Below are 22,684 nucleotides of genomic sequence, written 5' to 3' on the forward strand. Positions count from 1 at the left end.
AAAAATTACAAGTCCACCAAGCATGTAAATATAATATAATATATAATTAATTAAATAGATTAAATATATATTTATTTATAATAATATAAAACGAGTGTCGGCAGAGGTTAATCAATCATGAGCTAGATTTACAGGCCATGCGATCGCATGGCCAATGCTCATCAGACCCATGCGATCGCATGGCTGGGTTTGGTGGCAAAGGTCTATAAAACTCGATCGATTTCTGATTCGGTGTATTCATATTTCATATATATCTCTCTCACATACATATAATTATATATTATTATTATTATTATTATTATTATTATTATTATTATTAAAGATTAATATTATTATTAATCGTATGGTTAGGAGTATTATTATTAGCAATATTATACATAAAATATTATGACGGAGTGCTGTCCGAGTGATTTCAAAAATTGTTTTCCGAATAAGTTGAAGCTAAGCAAATTATGGGTTATAGCTATGGAGGTTATGGGTATTGTTCGGGGGTATGCTCGTGAGGTTAAACTAGTGTTTATCATCTCCGTTGCGTCTACGTACTTTCCTAAAATATTGAATCACAATATTGATACATGAGCATTCATATCTTATCTTATATATATTAATAGTGTACCCCTGACTAGTGCTCGAGTATATATGTTTATGCATGCTTGTATGTTTAATATCATCGTTAAATAGTTTATGATAAATCACGAATTTGATACGTATGCTGCTGAGATAAGATATATGATATGCATGTCGTTGGAAAGCTGGCAAAAAGTTAATAACTTTTCATTTAGAAAGCCTATGGTTTCAATGAACGGATTAGAAGATATAGTCAACTGAATTATCATTAATTTTAGTATTATTATTAAAATGATTATTATTATTACTATCGTCGTTATTATTACTATCTAATAATTATTATTTTTATTATTATCATTATCTAATTATTATTATTATTATAATTATTATTATCATTATCGTTATTAATATAAGTATTATCATTAAAAATTGTTATTATTATTACTATCATTATTATCATTAAGGTTATTATTAATATTATTATTATTATTATTATTATTATTATTATTATTATTATTATTATTATTATTATTATTATTATTATTATTAAAATAATTAATATTTTTATCAAAACTATCATTTTATTATTTTTATCGTTATTATTACTATTAAAAGTATAATTAATATTAAAACAATCATTTTTATTAAAATTATCATTTTAATAGAAATATCATTGTTATTATAAAATATCATTATTATCATTTTAATATTATTATTATTAAAAATTATCATTTTAAATAGAATTATTATTTTTATAAAATATTATTATTATTACAGCTAATAATAAAAAGTATCGTTATTACTAAAATTATCATGATTAAAATAATCTTTTTATTTAAATTAATATCATCATTAGTAAATTAATATTGTTATAATTATTAGTAGAATAATAATAATAATTATTATTATTACAAAATAATACAACTTTTACTCATTATTATTATTATTATCAATATTATTTTATCAAATAAATATGTGATACAAAGATATTTTTACCACACGTAATATAGTTACATTAATAATACATACCACTATATTTTTTATGATATTAAGTGAACTTTAAAAATTTTATTACTTAAGATATATAAAAGTATATTTTTTAACATATATAATTTTTTTAATATAAAATTTTTATTTATTAATAAAGGACTTGTATTATTTACTCTTATAAAATATGATAAATATATTTAAATATATAAAATGACTATATTTGAGTTATATAATAAACATGTATAGATTTTGAAAGTCATTTTGGGTTAAATTGACTTTTGTTGACTTTTGCATGTCGGTCTCGAGCAATATGATTGTGATTGTGACAACCCGAAAATTTTTGAACAAATTTAAACTTGATCTTTATATGTTTCCGACACGATAAGCAAAGTCTGTAATGTTGAAATCTTAAAAACTTTGAACTATGTTCATGTATTCATTTACGTTTCGACTGTTCTCGACAATTCACGAACAATTATGTGTAAATAGGTATGTATGAATATATACATATGTGTGAATATTAAATTGAGTAATATTAGCAAAACAGTTAACGGTTTGGTTGATATGAAAAAAGTTATGAAATTATTATATGACCTGAAAACGTTAACAAAGTATTAAACGTGTAACGTTATACTTTTTCGTTTTAGATAAACGTCTACGTAATAAAACGTGTTATGTGAAACGTGTGTGTGTATATATATATATATATATATATATATATATATATATATATATATATATTTATATATATATATATATATATATATATATATTTATAGACAAAGTATATTGAGCTTATATATAATTGGGTTCGAATATAATTAATAGATATAGTAACACTTGATTTATTAACCAAGTTAATACAAACTTATAAGGATTTAAAATAAACATAAGTTCTAGTAATAGATTATGTGATTTGAATATAATTAGATTTAGAAGAATAAATTTTATAATAGTTATTTGATTAATTTTCAAACGTACGAAAACGTTTTCAGCCTAAAAGAATTCTATTATTAAAATGTTTTATAATGTAGTATGTATATAAAAATATAATTAAAGTTTTATGCTATAACGTACATATAATTATGGTTTAAAAGATATAAAACGTACTACGATATATTTCGAAAGATTTGTACAATTTACAACATGTCAAGAAGTAAATTATTAAAGTTATTATCATTACCTTTTACTGTTATAAATTTTAGAAATTATATATATACAATGATTTGAGTGTCACGTCTTCTTTAAAAAGGAATATATAAATGTCTGGAACCACTTTTGACAAATTGTTACCGAGTCATTTTAATAAGGATAAAGGTTTTAACGTTATTTTAAAATTTAGAATCTTTCTAGAAACTCATGCATTGTTCTTCACCATACAATTGAATCTTATCATCACACCACAACTTCGCCTCTTCACGCAACATGCTAGAACCATACCTCGTTTTCTTCTCGGGAGGACACTCCGCAGTACGGAAGGCCCCCTCGTGGTCGAAAACCCGACAAGTACTTTTCAACGGGTCTCTCACCCCATTGAACATAGGTGGTTGAGCGTCCTTGAAGTTCTTATAATGGAAGTCTCGCCTTCCATATCCACCGTTACCATTTCCCCCTTCACCATGAGGATTTAAGTTTCTAGCCTCGAGTGCCTCTTCGATTGCGGCATTCATTCGCTCATTAATTAAGTCGGTTACTTGCCCATCAACCGAGTCTTGAAAGACCTTTCAGACATCCTAGAGAAATTCTACTTTTTGCTTTTTAAGGATGGCCTCAACTTTGGCCATGAATTCGAAGTCCTCACTCGGGCCTCCATTTTCGGTATCATGTTCGTAACTCGTCTTCATTCTATAAAACGGAAGAGGTTAAATAACGAAACAAAAAGACATGACACACACACACACACACATACACACACACATATAAATATATATATATATATATATATATATATATATATATACATACATACATACATACATACATACATACATACATACACCTCACCGCCCCATCTTGCTCAACAATCATCGCACATCGCTTATTTGACACGATTTGAACCCATAACAATGGTAGCTAATCAATGTTACGCGAGCACGTCGCATTAACTTGCTAGTACAACGTCTATCTCATTTGATGATTGCAAACACAACACAAAACAATTAGTACAAGGTTAGATCACATAAACCTAGGCACTAACCACACCCGGTCTGACCCGTCTCCTACAAGTCCCGCATAAAATGCATACACAATAAAGTCTAAGTCTAGGCACCTATCTCAAGTTGCCTAAATCCCTTAGACCATGCTCTGATACCACTTGAAACAACCCAACCCGTATTCAACCGGATAAATGTTTTTTTTTAAATAAATAATCATTAACGTGCCATTCGAATGGTCGCAAGATGTAAACCGTTCCATACAACCTATTTAAACTTACAACAAGTTAGTGTTTACAAAAGGCATAAGGCCATTAATCAAACGTAATACAAGTTCGACCCATTTAAAATGATAGTTTTAATCTAAACTACACCCGAGCATGGTTTGGGGCTAAACTACCCAAAACACTAGGTCGTCTTCCAAAAGCTCCAACTAGCAATCAACACGGGGAAATCTAATGCCCCACAACCCCTTTCCCTTTCTCCACGTTCGCACCTAAAAATGTAAACAACGAGAGGGGTAAGCAAAACGCTTAGTGAATGCAATAGATATACACATACATTTATAATATACCTACTTGCAACACTTACACACATATCGCATACATGCTAGTAATATAACTAGCTCACCATCACAAGTACAAAGCTACAAACCTCAAATACCGCAACTAGCATAACCATTAGCATATAATCGAATAATATAAATATGCTATACAGCAACACATACATAACCATATGGTTAACCATACACACGTCATGGTGCTACCAGCACTTTGGTTCACAACACATGCATTAGTCATGATGCTACCGGCGCTTTGGTTCACATCACAACTTGAGTCATACTCATATTAAAGTGCTACCGGCTCTTTGGTTCACACCCTAACAATTTACACTTTAGTGCTACCGGCGCTTTGGTTCACACTACAACATATATGCCATGATGCTACGGGCGCTTTGGTTCACATCATAGCACATTCGTACATGCTATGGCACTACCGGCGCTTTGGTTCATGCCATAACACATAAATAGATACACTATATACATACCCGTATAATTATTCCACTCACCTTATCACTTTGGTGATAATTAAACACTTCCGTAAGCTTCAAAGCAAGTACCTAACACATTAAGTACACATTCAATACACAAACTAGTTGGACTAGACACCAACATTTAACACTTGAGCATTTAATGACCCGATAGCATTAAATGACTCATTTACACCAAAACCGCTCACTAAAAGCCAAGAATCTTCATTAATCACTAAAAGCTAGTGATTAAAGTCTACTAACACCAACTAACACAAATAATGGGTATTTCATACCCATCTTGTAAAGACCCGTCCTAACCCATCTGGACGAATACATTACATTTGGTTACATCGCGAGGTACTTGACCTCTATATGATACATTTTACAAACATTGCATTCGTTTTTAAAAGACAAACTTTCATTTCATCGAAAGTTGACGGCATGCATACCATTTTATAATATATCCAACTATAATTGACTTAATAATAATCTTGATGAACTCAACGACTCGAATGCAACGTCTTTTGATATATGTCATGAATGACTCCAAGTAATATCTCTAAAATGAGCAAATGCACAGCGGAAGATTTCTTTCATACCCGAGAATAAACATGCTTTAAAGTGTCAACCAAAAGGTTGGTGAGTTCATTAGTTTAACATAAATAATCATTTCCATTATTTTAATAGACCACAAAATTTTCATTTTCATTTCTCATAAATTTACGTCCCATGCATAGAGACAAAAATATCATTCATATGGATTGAAGACCTGGTAACCGACATTAACAAGATGAATATAAGAATATCCCCTATCATTCCGGGACATCCATCGGACATGATAAAATAACATCGAAGTACTAAAGCATCCGCTACAACGGATGGGGTTTGTTAGGCCCAATAGATCTATCTTTAGGATTCATGTCAATTAGTAGACTGGTTTACTTATTCTTAGGCTACCAAGCGAAAGGGGCATATTCGGCTTCGATCATTCAACCATATAATGTAGTTTCGATTACTTGTGTCTATTTCGTAAAACAGTTATAAAAATAGCGCATGTATTCTCAGTCCCAAAAATATATATTGCAAAAGCATTTAAAAAGGGAGTAATGAAACTCACTATCCAATATTTTGTAGTAAAAATATTCATACGACGAAACTGAATAATGCAAGGTTGGCCTTGGATTCACGAACCTATATCAATTATATATATATTAACACATATAATCGAAATCAAGTAAGTTTATATATTAATATTATTAATATATTTTATATTTTCATTTTCTATCTCGTTAATAAATAATTAATATCTGTTTTTAACTTAAGTAAGTTCTTAATATTAATATATCAAATACTTATTAAACTACTTTAATTAACTAATTTATTGATAATTGATATATATAATACATATAATACATATAACTTAATATTTGTTTGGTAGAAATAATAATAATAATACTAAATAAAAGTTGTATTATTTTTACAATAAAAACAATAATAGTGATAATAATACTTAAAAATAATATTTGATAATAATAATACTGATAATTATAATAACTATAAAACTAATAATTTTTCTGCTAATGATAATTATGATACTAGTTTAGTTGTAATAATAATCCTAATGGTAAAAGTAGTGGTAATAATAATAATAATGATAATAATAATAATAATAATAATAATAATAATAATAATAATAATAATAATAATGAAATAATATATATAAGAGTATTAGTAATAACTACCTCAAAGGAGTAGCCCTAAAAATAATGCTCAAGTCCGGGTTTGAACCCGCGACCTCTCGTTTAACAACCACACCCAAACCATCTAACCATATGACCATTGTTGTTTTAATTTGCTCGGTTAATTATTTATTGTGTTCGAACAGTTTCCTCTTCTTCAAACCCAAATCATCATCATCTAATCTAACCATCATCATAAACGCATCATTCATTTTATCATCACCATGATCTTCATTTGTTTTGCTAATCACCATCATAATGATAACACGATATCATCATTCTTAATCTTCCTGAAGAATAATTGGGAGGCCCAACATCTCTAGCCCAAATTGCAAATCCTAAATAAAATTAAGTGGCCCAACATCAATATAATAAATCACGGCCAAAAACAAGATCAGTCCAATACTTAAATTGGGTGTTCTCGACCCCAGCTGGAAAACAGGAAGAGGAACGAAGACGAAAAAAAATAATTAAAACAATACAGGTCACTATCTACCTTTGGTATTCATCACTATAACATTATCATAATCTTCTATTATGATCATATCATCATCATCAATTATCGCATATCTCATAAACATCATCATCTATTATAACCGTACCTGTATCATCACCATACGATATCACAGTCATCATCTTCATTCTTGCATCGATCTCATCATGTTACTATTATCATAATCAAAACCCATCAATGATCATGGTTATCATCATACTTTATCCTTTACAGATCAAAATAAAGAGATGTACAATTTACATCTTGGCCCCATTTATTCCATCAATTACTCGGCAAACAAAACAAAAAAAAAAATTAAAAGCATGAGGTCCATTCAATCAAACTAATCGATTTCCACTCAGTTCACTAGTGGCTTTCATTTGTATAATTAAGGCCCTACCAAAACACTAACACATGTACGCGTTCGTTCCATATATAGAATCACATATCACATATATAGATTATATCTCAGTATATAACTCCATTCATATTTCTAACTCCTCATCAACTTCGTGGAGAAAAAAAATAAAGCAGCAGTCCAGCCGAGAGGAGTCAAGGAAAAAAAAAATAAGGTGGCAGTAGTTGTAGCAAAACAGCAAACGTGGCTGTTGGATTCTCGTTTTCCATAATTACATTACACGGTTTGTATGATTATCTACACCTTACATATAAAGTTGTGCTTGAAATACGCGAGTCATATGATAGCTACGCGAAATAGGTAATTATTCTTTATCATCTTTTTTGGTACGCTTCCAAGGATAGAAAGGAAATAAGTGGAACAGTAACAATTAATTTAAATGATGGTGTTGGTTGCTTTAGTTCAAAACAGAAATAGATAAGCTGTTGATAATGATTCAGGTTAGTTGTTGATCATGGGTTCATGGGGGTGGTGTTTCAAGGTGGGTTCTTGATGGTTGAGGTTACAAAGTGATGATAATGAAGGTGGCAATAAGGTGTTCACTAGTAGTCGAGTGATGAGGATGATGGGTTGTTGATTTTTGATGGTGATGAAAAGGTGGTGGTCGAAAAGTGTTGTAGGATATTAAGGTGGTGGTGATTTTTGTTCTTGGTTTGTCGATGGTGATCAAAGTTCGATTAAACAACATTAAAGAGAAACGAGAATTTGATGATTGAGTTGGTGTGGTTCTTGGTTTAAGGTGATGTTATGGTACTCAGGGTATTGTAATCAAACAATTAACAGATAATAGATTGAATGTGGTGATGGAGAAATCGAATAACTTCCTCCACAATTTGAGGCCAACGTATGTTATATAAAGAAAGTGTGTTCGACAGATGGAATCAATCCATGAAGAAGGAAACAAAGAAATAAAAGTAGAAAGAGATTGAAAACAGATTCGTACGATTTACTGATATTGATAGGTAACAAATTTTATATTCATTTGTTTGATTCTTCTCCTCCTCCATTCAAATTTCAGTAATGGTTAACATTATGTATTGTAATTGAATATTTGAAGCTGTAAAGATGATACGACCCATTTGTTTTGTAGCTTAACAAACTCGACAAGAATCATTCGCTCAGTACCGAAATATATTAAAAAATTAAAAGGGGAAGTTGATAGCTAATAGAATTTGGATGCGTTCAGTGATTGGATCCTTGATTGTACGAATTTTGTAAATCATATATAGTATGATAGTTATGTGTAACAATATCGTACCATCTGTTAATTTCTTTATATATTTTTATGTAATTAAATAAATATAAAAGTAAATTAATAATAATAATTACTTCTAATATTATAAATAATACTAAAATTAATAATACAAATTCTTAATATTAAGTATATTGATAATTGTTAATAATAGCGTTAATAATATTATTAATAATAATAATAGATAATATTATTAAGGATTTATAAATAAAAGAATAAGTTTAATAATAATTAATAAATATAACAAATCATACATATCAAATTTTCATATTTATATATTGTATATTGGAAATAATAATATTACTAATAATGATATTAATATTAATAATAATACTAATTGTACTAATTCTAATATTATTAATGATAATAATAATATTAGTAATAAAAATACTATAACAATTTGTATATATATCAAATTTATATATATGTATATATATATATGTATATAATAATATTAATGATACACTATTAATATTAATATTAATAATAATAATAATGAAAGTAATGAATATAATATTAATATAACATTTATATTCAAACTCGTAATACAATTTATTAATTTTATCCTGTTTAGTAATTAATATATTGAATCTTTAATTGATATTGATTACAATATTATTTATGTAAAGAATTCATATATATATATATATATATATATATATATATATATATACATATTTATTTAAAAATAATTGTTCGTGAATCGTCGAGAATAGTCGAAGGTTAACTGAATCCACATCAACAGTTCAAAAATTTTGAGACTCAACCTAACAGACTTTGCTTATCGTGTCAGAAATACATAAAGATTAAGTTTAAATTTGGTCAAAAATTTTCGGGTCGTCACAGTACCTACCCATTAAAGAAATTTCGCCCCGAAATTTGAATGTGGTTGTCATGGTTATCAATAAAAATATTTTCATGACGAATATGAGTTGATAAAGAGAGTTTTATCAGTATTGATTAATATAGATAAAATGATTCGATTATGTGGAGCGTACGAGTGAAGCAGTCACCAAAGATTGAGATAGAGATTTAACTTTTGATGTAGTCACGTTTTAATTTAGGAAAATAAGGTTCGTCTTAACTTTTGACGTTGTCTCGATTGAATTCCGGAATTCAAGGAATTTAAAAGAAAATCTTCGAAATCTATAAGATCTGATTCTTCGGGATTTATGTAAATTAAGATCTCTATAATTAAATGCAATCATCTGTCTCGATTACTTTATCTAGTATTTCCACTATAAATGAATTTCTTCCTTTCCATTATTTCCCACTACTCCCATTTTCTATTCTTAAATTCATGCTTCCAAATCATTAGTCAATATGCTTCATCCAGTTTTAATTCTGGATATATTCATGACTTTCATATCGATTATTCTCTTTTTTCATCTCGCACCGGAGGAATCTGTTTACTTCTACTTCACTATTGGGGTTATTGTGTTTATCATACTCCCGTGTCTTTATATTGCTATTCGTATTAATGTACACGGTTTGTGATTTCTGTGTTGTTGTCGAGTTTTATATCTTCCCTTATGTTTCGGACCTCTTTGCCTTTTCATTCTCTTCTCGACCTCTAGTAAAACGAGTAACGGTCCAGAATTCGTAAGTATGGAGTTTCGAATAAACTTAATGTTCTAAACAAGAAAGAACGTAATAGCACGATTTGATTTGTCAAATTACCAGAATCACTGAGAATGGAACTATCAAGAATATATTTTCTTGATATTTTCAGAGGTTAATTAGAATGAAAAATTTATGTAACATGGCACATGATGACGGTATAGTCTGTGAATCATCACGTTCCATTAGAAATTTAGCATGACTTACTGTAATATAATCACGTTGGACAAGCACATTATATTATACTAACTCATGCTTCAATTTCCAACACTTCTCCAGAAATCATTCATAATTTAAAACTTGAATTTTTAGAGAATAGAGAAACTAAAACAGTTTCCTTTATGATGTAATACGGATAGCACGAAGAGATAACTAATTTCGGATAAGAAGAGTTATGAAAATATCCTCAGAAATATCGAAGATATTTATGATGATATTTTGGAATTTCGAAGTTCAAAGGTTGATAAAGAAAATTTTCCGCAAGATTTTTAACATGACTTCGGAGTAAGGTATTCGTTGAAGGTTTCATCGGATCCGGAATTACCTGGATTCTTTATATATATGGTATGGCCCTTGTATTTTACCTTGGTCTCCTTCAAGGTTAGCTCAATCTGTTTTCCAGTACTAAATTTTCTATCGAGTGTTTCTAATACTCCATTGTTTATCATCAAACTCTTGGCCATTTAGACCATCTACACTTTTGTTGTTTCCTCTGCATTTAATGCTACCATATCTGAATCATCGGTTATCAATCCGAGGTGGTTTCAAGAGAATTGTGTTTTTAGATGATTAAACGCTGATGGTAATCGTTAAGATACGAATGATTGTTTAGGATGAAATCAAGTGGCAAACTTATATATCAAAGTTATAATAAGGCTAATCCGACTAAAAGTCGAAGTTGATTTGCTGGGGCTGTGACAAAATTGGCTAATTTTGGAAAGGTATTGTAAAGTTATTTTCGGTAATAACACGCCAATGGATCTGGCACAGTTTTGAATTCAAAGTATGGCTTTGAAAGATATAGGAATCTAAAAGTGATGTCTTCTGTTAAATCTTGACTTGGATTTTGATCGGTCAAAATCCGAATATGAAATTAAATTTGAATGAAAATGGTTATTCTTTGGTGAACGGATACGTATATCTTGGTTGAAAGTAGGATAGTAAATGATTGTTGAATCGGATTTGAAGAATGTACAGTGTAACATATTAATATGAAATCTAAATATTTCTCGGGTATTACCTACCCGTTAAAATATTTTCACCATTAACAGTTTGTACAAGAGAATATTTTAATTACAATCTTTATGAAAATATATATACATATATATTTTCTTCAGATGAAATCATGAATTTAATGAGTTAATATGATATTAAGCTCATTTGATTTTCGGTTAGAACTAGAATACATAATCTCTAAAACTTTTAGAAATCACATATTCTTCGCAGAATATTTCTTCAATGAAGTTATGGATCAATACTTCATCGTTCATTGTTGTTGGTACTCCTTGGTATCTATGGTGCGTGTGATGTTGATGTTCGTGGGACAGATTGTGAAATTTAGGCTTGGGATGTGGATGTTGAGGCTTGTGTTGTTGGTGGTATTGGTGTTATTGGTGCTGATGCTGGTGGTGCTGTTGATGTCGGTGATGTTGCTGAAGCTAGTAATTTTTGCACCATAATTTCCAAAGCCACTACTCGAGCGTGAAGCTCGTTGACTTCTTCTACTAACCATGGTTGGTTATCAGTGTGAGGTGGAGGTTGGATATCTTTTCTAGTTCCGTTAATGGTAGCCTCAAGACGAAAAATTCTCGCAAAGAGGGTATAAGCAGTGTTGCGAACAGGTTCGCCAGTGAGCGGGTCGAGTACTCCGATGTTAGGCGGTAGATTCAACTCATGATATAGAGTACCTTCTTCCCTTCTCCATAGGGTGAGTATGTCGCGAACCCACTCCCATTTTCTCTAGTAATCACCGTAGTTGATCGGTTGGTGCGCTCCCGTCACGCTGTCTTCGGAGTCAGATGAACTTGGTCGATTCGTAGAGGCCATCTTACGCGATCACAGAAACGATTTTTGGTATGAAATGTTTAGTGACAGCAAATGATAGTTGGATGGTATTCTCAATGCATAATATGCATAGATATATAGAGTACCAGTATCCCTTATATTACGGAGAAATTTACGGAAAATATCAGGCAAAGTTTACCTTAATAGGTACGCTAAGATATAAATTAGCAGATACGCTAGGATATAAATTTTGTCTCTACACTATTCATGCAATTAATGTAGTAAGATGTGTATAGAATAAGAATGAACAGCAGGTAATTTTCGACACAAAATGATAAGCAAAACTTTTGACATGCAGACACGGTCGAAGTCCAGACTCATTAATGCATCTAAACAACTATCAGTTAGACACACTAATGCAAGACCTGGTTCGCTAAGACCACTGCTCTGATACCACCTGTAGAGAACCGTCCTAATCCATCTGGACGAATACATTACATTTGGTTACATCGCGAGGTACTTGACCTCTATATGATACATTTTACAAACATTGCATTCGTTTTTAAAAAACAAACTTTCATTTCATCGAAAGTTGATGGCATGCATACCATTTCATAATATATCCAACTATAATTGACTTAATAATAATCTTGATGAACTCAACGACTCGAATGCAACGTCTTTTGAAATATGTCAGGAATGACTCCAAGTAATATCTCTAAAATGAGCAAATGCACAGCGGAAGATTTCTTTCATGCCTGAGAATAAACATGCTTTAAAGTTTTAACCAAAAGGTTGGTGAGTTCATTAGTTTAACATAAATAATCATTTCCATCATTTTAATAGACCACAAGATTTTCATTTTCATTTCTCATAAATATACGTCCCATGCATAGAGACAAAAATATCATTCATATGGATTAAACACTTGGTAACCGACATTAACAAGATGCATATAAGAATATCCCCTATCATTCTGGGACATCCATCGGACATGATAAAACAACATCGAAGTACTAAAGCATCCGCTACAACGGATGGGGTTTGTTAGGCCCAATAGATCTATCTTTAGGATTCGCGTCAATTAGTAGACTGGTTTACTAATTCTTAGGCTACCAAGCAAAAGGGGCATATTCGGCTTCGATCATTCAACCATATAATGTAGTTTCGATTACTTGTGTCTATTTCGTAAAACAGTTATAAAAATAGCTCATGTATTCTCATTCCCAAAAATATATATTGCAAAAGCATTTAAAAAGGGAGTAATGAAAGTCACTATCCAATATTTTGTAGTAAAAATATTCATACGACGAAACTGAACAATGCAAGGTTGGCCTTGGATTCACGAACCTATATCGATTATATATATATTAACACATATAATCGAAATCAAGTAAGTTTATATATTAATATTAGTAATGTAAATATATTAGTAATATATTTTATATTTTCATTTTCTATCTCGTTAATAAATAATTAATATCTATTTTTAACTTAAGTAAGTTCTTAATATTAATATATCAAATACTTATTAAACTACTTTAATTAACTAATTTATTGATAATTGATATATATAATACATATAATACATATAACTTAATATTTTTTGGTAGAAATAATAATAATAATACTAAATAAAAGTTGTATTATTTTTACAATAAAAACAATAATAGTGATAATAATACTTAAAATAATATTTGATAATAATAATACTGATAATTATAATAACTATAACACTAATAATTTTTCTGCTAATGATAATTATAATACTAGTTTAGTTGTAATAATAATCCTAATGGTAAAAGCAGTGGTAATAATAATAATAAAAATAATAATAAAAATAATAATAATAATAATAATAATAATAATAATAATAATAATAATAATAATAATAATAATAATAATAATAATAATAATAATAATAATAATAATAATAATAATGAAATAATATATATAAGAGTATTAGTAATAACTACCTCAATGGAGTAGTCCTAAAAATAATGCTCAAGTCCGGGTTTGAACCCGCGACCTCTCGTTTAACAACCACACCCAAACCATCTAACCATATGACCATTCTTGTTTTAATTTGCTCGGTTAATTATTTATTGTGTCCGAACAGTTTCCTCTTCTTCAAACCCAAATCATCATCATCTAATATAACCACCATCATAAGCGCATCATTCATTTTATCATCACCATGATCTTCATTTATTTTGCTAATCACCATCATAATGATAACACGATATCATCATTCTTAATCTTCCTGAAGAATAATTGGGAGGCTCAACATCTCTAGCCCAAATTGCAAATCCTAAATAAAATTAAGTGGCCCAACATCAATATAATAAATCACGACCAAAAACAAGATCAGTCCAATACTTAAATTGGGTGTTCTCGACCCCAGCTGGAAAACAGGAAGAGGAACGAAGACAAAAAAAAATAATTAAAACAATACAGGTCACTATCTACCTTCGGTATTCATCACTATAACATTATCATAATCTTCTATTATGATCATATCATCATCATCAATTATCTCGTATCTCATAAACATCATCATCTATTATAACCGTACCTCTATCATCACCATACGATATCACAGTCATCATCTTCATTCTTGCATCGATCTCATCATGTTACTATTATCATAATCAAAACCCATCAATGATCATGGTTATCATCATACTTTATCCTTTACAGCTCAAAAGAAAGAGATGTACAATTTACATCTTGGCCCTATTTATTCCATCAATTACTTGGTAAACAAAACAAAAAATAAAATAAAATAAAAGCATGAGGTCCATTCAATCAAACTAATCGATTTCCACTCAGTCCACTAGTGACTTTCATTTGTATAATTGAGGCCCTACCAAAGCACTAACACATGTACGCGTTCGTTCCATATATAGAATCACATAACACATATATAGATTATATCTCAGTATATAACTCCATTTATATTTCTGACTCCGCATCAACTTCGTGGAGAAAAAAATAAAGCAGCAGTCCAGCCGAGAGGAATCAAGGAAAAAAAAATAAGGTGGCGGTAGTTGTAGCGAAACAGCAAAGGTGGCTGTTGGATTCTCGTTTTCCATAATTACATTACACGGTTCGTATGATTATCTACACCTTACATATAAAGTTGTGCTTGAAATACGCGAGTCATATGATAGCTACGCGAAACAGGTAATTATTCTTTATCATTTTTTCTATTACGCTTCCAAGGATTGAAAGGAAATAAGTGGAAGCATGTAACACATAGTGTTCAAGGACCTGAGAAAACATAGAAAAATATGTCAACGAAAATGTTGGTGAAATCATAGGTTTAGCAAGTATGTTGTATTGAACCACAAGATTTAATATAAAGTTGATTATCCAAATCGTTTGCATTCCAAAGTTGTTGTACGTTCGCGAGCACCCAATTATCAAGACTTGACTGTATTACGAACCCCATTATCATAGTGTTAGAACCTACACTATAACCGAAAATATATTTCATCCGCTAACGGTAGCGAACCGTCCGAATGAGGGCGCGTCAAGCCCATATGGATCCACACAACATAAGTTCACGTTTACACCCTACAAGTGTAACTAATGATAATTGAATTGAGGCTTTTTTTTCTAACTCGCATGTGGAATGTTTGTTTCTGTACTTGTGTTCAAAGTATAAAAGTATAAAACGTATGTGTTTCTCGTCCCATGATTTAAAGAATAAAAGTTGTTGAAAAGATGGGACTATGATCTCACCTTGAGTGCACGAATATAAATGTACTTCACAAAGTAAACGTGTGCAAGAACGAATGCTAGTCTCGACCTAAACAATAGGTTGTATCAATATCGGTAAAGTATGAAGTCGGTCAAAGTCGTTCAATTAGTCCTATGGCTCGTTATGACTCGATTATATATAGCATGTGAGTCAAGTTGTCAAGTTTCATGCAAGATATAAGTATAAAAGCATGTTAGAACGATTAAATAAAGTATTGGTTAAGTTTGAATAAAATTCAACATTGGTCAAGTCAAAGTCAACAAAAAAGTCAACACGTTCGGGTCGGGTCTCGGACAATTTTTCTTAGCTAATTAATCATATATGAGCATGTTAGAACAAATTACATGTTAATCAGAGGTGCGTAGCATAGTTAGAATTAAACGTGAAAACGCAAAGTTGAACAGCCCCCAATCCAGGCAAATGACGCGCCACGCCAAAGGTGGGCCGCGCCGCGGCAATACATGTGGGCTGATCCCTGGGCTGTTTCAAGTGTTTAAGTCTAAAACCAAAATTCACCAATTCATAAATAACGAACCGTAAACATTCAAAACATGTATCTCATATCGTTGGAAAGGTAATTTAACGAGGAATACAACTAAACACATTTCATCAACCAAAACCAACATTTACAATAACCGAAAACTCGTCGAATGATCATTTAATACTCACCATTTAATGTTTCAAGCTCATAAATGTAAATGATGATTTGGGAACTTAATACACACATATAATACACCATTTCGTAGGTAATTATGCATACAATACTACTAAACACTTACAACAACATTGCAAAGCATTTAATGCATCAAAATTCACATTTAAGGCTATCAAACCCTATCCAAAAATCATAAATTCAACAATCATGTTAATGGAGTTTTTCCAAGTCAACCTACATACCAAAATGTAGCTAATGATACTAGTAACACATTTAGTACATGAACTTTAACATAACAACAACATTTAATCAACCAAAACTCAAGATTAAACACACCCATTTTCAAGTTCATGCTTGTTACACCAAAATGACAAGAACAAGCATATAAATCACATATTCATGTTAGACTTAAGCCATAGACACTAATTAACACATTTATTAGTTAAGAACACCAAGAACAAAAATCTAGAGTTTTTGAAAAGCTCACCCCAAGTAATGAAATTGATATCTATGTGTAGAGGATGATGAGAGGATTTCGAAAGTACAATTTGTTTGAGTTGAGGCTTGCTAGATCTTGAATAGATGATGAATCTTTGATTTGGGAGTTTGAGAGTAAAAAGTGGAAGTAGTAGAAGGTGGTAGGTGAATGGATGAGTGGAGGAGAAGATGGTTGACTAGTTGACCTAGTGATCAAGTTTGGCCATTTGGCACGAATAGTCCCTCGAGTTTAAAAGCGGGTGCGTGAATTAACTAAACGAATTATTTTTAAAATGCATTTTAACGGGAGATGTTATAATTAAATAACGGACTTTAAAATAAATAAACATAATGTAAACGGAAAAAGACGGGTTGTTACAAAGGCCTTGTGTAACCCGGACTGAATCAACACATCCTTGACTTGAACTTGCCACAAGCCAAAATTGATCCTCCCATCAAATTTCTCTACATCAAACCTCATTGGACTGAACTTCGACATCGTATATGTATCTAATGAACAACACTTTCTTTGATTTTACCCACATTTCAACTAGTCGACAGATGTAGTGGAGTGGAGCACAGGATCCGTTAAATTGGAAAATCCAACACCCTGTCCACTACAAATTCTTGACACCACTTACTCCGAATCAGAAAAATATTGTCTAACCAGATACCCTATACGATCAATAGAACTTGTTTATGATGTGGACGATCCACTCCCGTGGCAACCACAGAGCATACTCCGACTCCTATAACCGAGACCCTCGGCCAAACCTGACGCTCTGATACCAGTTGTTAGGAAATTACGGCCTCACTAATTCCCAACAAACGCCCAATGAAAACAGTAAAGAAATAAGAACAATCACAACACAAGAATTTAACGTGGAAACTCCAAAATAATAGAAAAACCACGGGCCTCCAAAGAGAGAAATACACTATATATCACAAATTGTTATAATGATATAGACGACTCTCTTAAGCCAACTACACTTTCCAAAGTATTTAACTAATACAACTCTCAAACAAGGGTAAGAAAGAAAGAAATACTCAAATACTTAAAGTGTATTGATTGGTGCAAGTTGGAATGAAGACTTATTCCTCCTTTTATAACCAAGTCACCAACCTCCAACTTCTTCCTCCCACCGATGTGGGACAACTTCATTTTATATTCAAAGAGGGTACTCCTCTTTTCTTTCATCCACCAATGTGGGACAAGTAACCATATCATTTTTATATCAAAAATAACACCAACAATAATTTTTTTGGGCTTTAAGGTAGAAGTAGTCATTAAGTATGATAGCTTATTATGAGTAGTATTTACCGACATTACTATCTCTCTAATAAGAAGCTCTCCTTTAGTAGTAAACCTTGAGGAAAGATTTTGCAGCCATACAACATGAGCTACAAATGTTACATAATCACGTGAGAGCTATAAAATTAGAGAGAGAACAACACATAATGTGCCTTTTGGATAAAATTGGGAATATGGAAGCATATCTTCAAGGGGCGGACCCACTTCAGTCTGAACTGGGAAAGGCAAGGGCAGTTGCACATAGCTTGCTTTCAGTTACGGATGAACTAGTTTTAAAAGTGAAAAAATTGACAGAAGATCATCAAAGAGTTCACATGGATTTACAACAGGTTTTTACTTTGATGTCAGAACTTGAGGGTCTTAGGCAAGAGTATCAGCATTGTAGGTAACTGTACTGCATGATGTTGCTAATGTTCAATCTTGTATTATTTTATTTGATGATGATTTGAGAATACATTTTTTCCGAAACATTGGTAATGTGAAGTTATAATGAATAATACACTTTTGGTTTTGGGGTTGTTTTCAGGAAAATTTATGATAATGAAAAGAAATAATACAATGACCATCTTGAATCTCTCCAGGTGATGGACTGCGTTTGACGGAAAAATACCCGGTGTACCCAGTGTACCCGGTGATGCATGTAGAGGATCTAATCCTGATCTACAGAGGGGTACCACTTTTGAAGGACTGCAAGGACCACAATTTGGTGGGCCTGGCTACGATGTGCTTAGGGGAGCTAATTTTGTGTCACCTAAGGTCCCTACTGGGCCCCAAGGTCAGGTGTTGCAGCAGGAAAGTAATATGTCTTTCAGTTCTGTGGCATCAACTGCTCATGCTGGAGGTGGTTTTCAAGGAGCTTCCAGGGAGCACAGGTGCCACAATAATCGCCACCCAAGATTGTAAAAGACATGAGTCGGGACGTGTCGGTAGAGACCCTAGAGGGACGAGGCAGGGACACGGAGGGGGACGAGTCGGGAGTTGTCTAACGTTGTATTTTAAATATTAATAGATTGAATATACATATTTTGGACATAAATACTTTAAATATTGATATAAGTACTTTAAATATTAATGTTTTAAAAATAAATGATTTACATATAAGACGGCATGGCATGGTTGTAATTTACATAATATATAGACTTTTTATAATGTTTTCCAGGATCATAATTCAGTTAATAATTTATCTTTAAGGGATACTATGTAAGTCGGTGTCTTTCTTATCAAATTTTTAAATGGGTTGGGATTTTTGTTAAGAATAGGACAAGGCGCGACAAAAATCTGACTTTTAACTGACGTTGACATGACTTTTCCTAACTATGACCTGACTTTTATCCGTTGACCGACTTATTGGATGTTTTTATTCGAGTCGGGATGGATTAGTCACAAAAATGCGGCACCGGCGGCCGTCATTTACAACACTGCCGCCACCACAAGCAGATGGTAAGCATCCCAGTCGCAGATAAGCATCATCTGATAGGAACCCTAGTTAACTCTTATTTTTGTGTCTATTCATCGAGAATCAGTAGATCTTTTTGGTTAATGTTGTAAGGTACAAAGAGGGTTTTTCATTAGTAAATTGCCTAATACACAACACAATTGCAGCATGACAACATCCATCTCTATATATTTCATAATACAACAAGCTATTTGCTATGAATGAAAGGTTAAGGAAATAATATGAACAAGAATATCAAAAACTAAATGTGTTGGATTGATTTCAAATGGTTACAATCAAATCCTTATATAGATGATTAAGCAATACATAATCATAACACACCAACAACTAGACCCACTAGTATAGCTAGATGACAACTAGTATACATGTGAACACACCAATATGACAACTAGCATACATGTGAACTCACCAATAACTAGGTATAATAAAACAAGATAAAAGGAAAGTTGATTATGCAAGTATGCCATAAAGATAATGTCAAGCTGGCCACTAAACACCTTAACCATTAATTTGGTCAATAATGGCCTAAACCCACTTGGACAAAGTTGAGCAACTTGAGCAATAAAATTCGAAATTAAGTTGAGCAAGTTGAGCCACTTGAGTTGTGCACTAATATTTTAACACTCCCCCTTAGTGCAAACTCCCGATCAAAAATCCCCAACGCCTCTCGAAATTCCATGAACTTGGCTTTTATTAGAGCTTTAGTAAAGATGTCGGCTACTTGATCATTTGTCCTTACATTTGCTAGCTTTTTTTCCCCGCTAAGAACCTTTTCACGAATGAAATGATACCTCATTTCTATATGCTTAGTACGAGCATGAAAAACAGGATTCGAAGCAAGTTTGATTGCACTTTCGTTGTCACATTTCAGTTTGACAACATAATCTACTTCTTCAAGTATGTCACCAATCAATCTTCTTAGCCAAGTACACTCTTGATCTGCCATAGTTGCAGCTATGTATTCCGCTTCCGTGCTAAACAAAGCAACAACGTCTTGCTTCTTGCTACACCATGAAATAACCGCGGAACTCATGTTAAAACAGTAACCCAAAGTTGAATGACTATCATTTGCGTCTCCCATCCAATCTGCATCTACAAAACCATTTAACAAAACATCATCACACTTCTTATACCACAAGCCGTGGCCCATTGATCCTTTTACATAACGAAGGATCCTTTTAGCTGCATCAAGATGAACATTAGTTGGACATTGCATAAATTGTAAAATAATGCCAGCCGAGTAAACAATTTTCGGGCTTGTAATGGTTAGATAAATCAAACTTCCAACCATTTGTCGGAACAACTTCACATCCTTAAGCTCTTAATAAATTCATTTTCACCTGATGTTACGCATAGATAATGAAATTTGTGAGAAAAATGTAGGTAAATAATTCTCTTATTCATTTTTTCAAATTCAATAGATAATGAAATTATGAAGAAAACGTATTATTCATTTTCTTTTTAAATTCAATAATGTATCTTAAAACTTATTTCAAAGTGCTTGTTATATAAACTTATATGTACTAATATAGAACAATAATATATTTTCATTTTTTTCATATATATATTTGTAACTACGGAAAAATATTTGCAATATATTTATAATGTTATTATTAATGTTACATTATAAAGTAATAAAAATATGATCTTTAATGTTACTTACAAGTTTTTATATACCATACTTATAGTTCAAACTCTAAATTTTCATCTACTTTTCTTCAATTTGTCACATAAACTGTTAATTGTAAGCAATAAATTACTTTCACTTCTTAATCTAAAAAATTGTTAAATATAATACATTTTATTGTATTAATTTTAAGAGTAACATATATGATTAAATACATATTTAGTTAGTTATGTAACTTTTATTAATAAAAAATTTGACGTATTATACATTTATGTTGAAAATGTAAATTAGCTTATATACTTTTTAGTTTATCTAAAAACTTTTTACATCATAAAGTGAATCATTTAAAATTTTAGTAGACAGAAGGAAAAAAAAAGTATGAGAATCTCAAAAGAATAGATTAGATAAAAAAAATTATAGTGAATAATGACATTACGATGATGCCATCAGTTATATCATTCATCATATATTGACTAATAATATATATACTAATGAAATGATCGGAACCACGAGTTTATTTAAATGAAACAGTCTAATTATATGTTTTAGGTATTAAGTGAGCGTAAATGCTAAAGTCATTTAGTTAATAACCAGTGAAACCACAGATTCCGACTAAGAAACTTGTCGTTGTTTTTACAAACATATTGATATACTTAACTTGGTCAGAATAAATGAACTACGTTTATTCTCCCACCACTTTCTTCCAATTTTCATCATAATTATTATTTTTCTTGTCATAAAAACTACATTACAACATTTTAGAGGCATGTAATTCGCATACATATAACGTAATTAATCCCGTAAAAAGAACTCAAATTTAAATAATAATAATATAATAATAATAATAAAGTTTACTCCAAAATTGAGTATTTATAATTTTTATAATAATTATTAGTAACAATAAATGTCTCTTTAATTTTTTTTATATAACTAAAATACACTTATTATATGAAGGTTGTACAATATGCTTCAAAGTTTGTACATGTATTCATGAGGTGTTTTGTAAAAGATTTTACAATTTGTTTTGAAGTTTGTACATATGGTCATGGGTTGTTTTATCATAAGGTTGTACATAATGTTTCAAATATTGTACATATGATCATGGGGTGTTTTACCATAAGCA

General features: G+C 31.0%; 1 protein-coding gene across 1 annotated transcript; it reads right to left on the minus strand.

The window, feature by feature from the left end:
* Positions 1-20,508: 20,508 nt before the first annotated feature.
* LOC139863665 (secreted RxLR effector protein 161-like) lies at positions 20,509-21,225 on the minus strand. The gene has a single exon (XM_071852274.1). It carries the CDS (start codon positions 21,223-21,225, stop codon positions 20,509-20,511), a length of 717 nt encoding a protein of 238 aa, XP_071708375.1.
* Between the last annotated feature and the right edge of the window lie 1,459 nt (positions 21,226-22,684).

This window comes from Rutidosis leptorrhynchoides, chromosome 8 (assembly GCF_046630445.1).
Source record: "Rutidosis leptorrhynchoides isolate AG116_Rl617_1_P2 chromosome 8, CSIRO_AGI_Rlap_v1, whole genome shotgun sequence".
Taxonomy (NCBI): domain Eukaryota; kingdom Viridiplantae; phylum Streptophyta; class Magnoliopsida; order Asterales; family Asteraceae; genus Rutidosis; species Rutidosis leptorrhynchoides.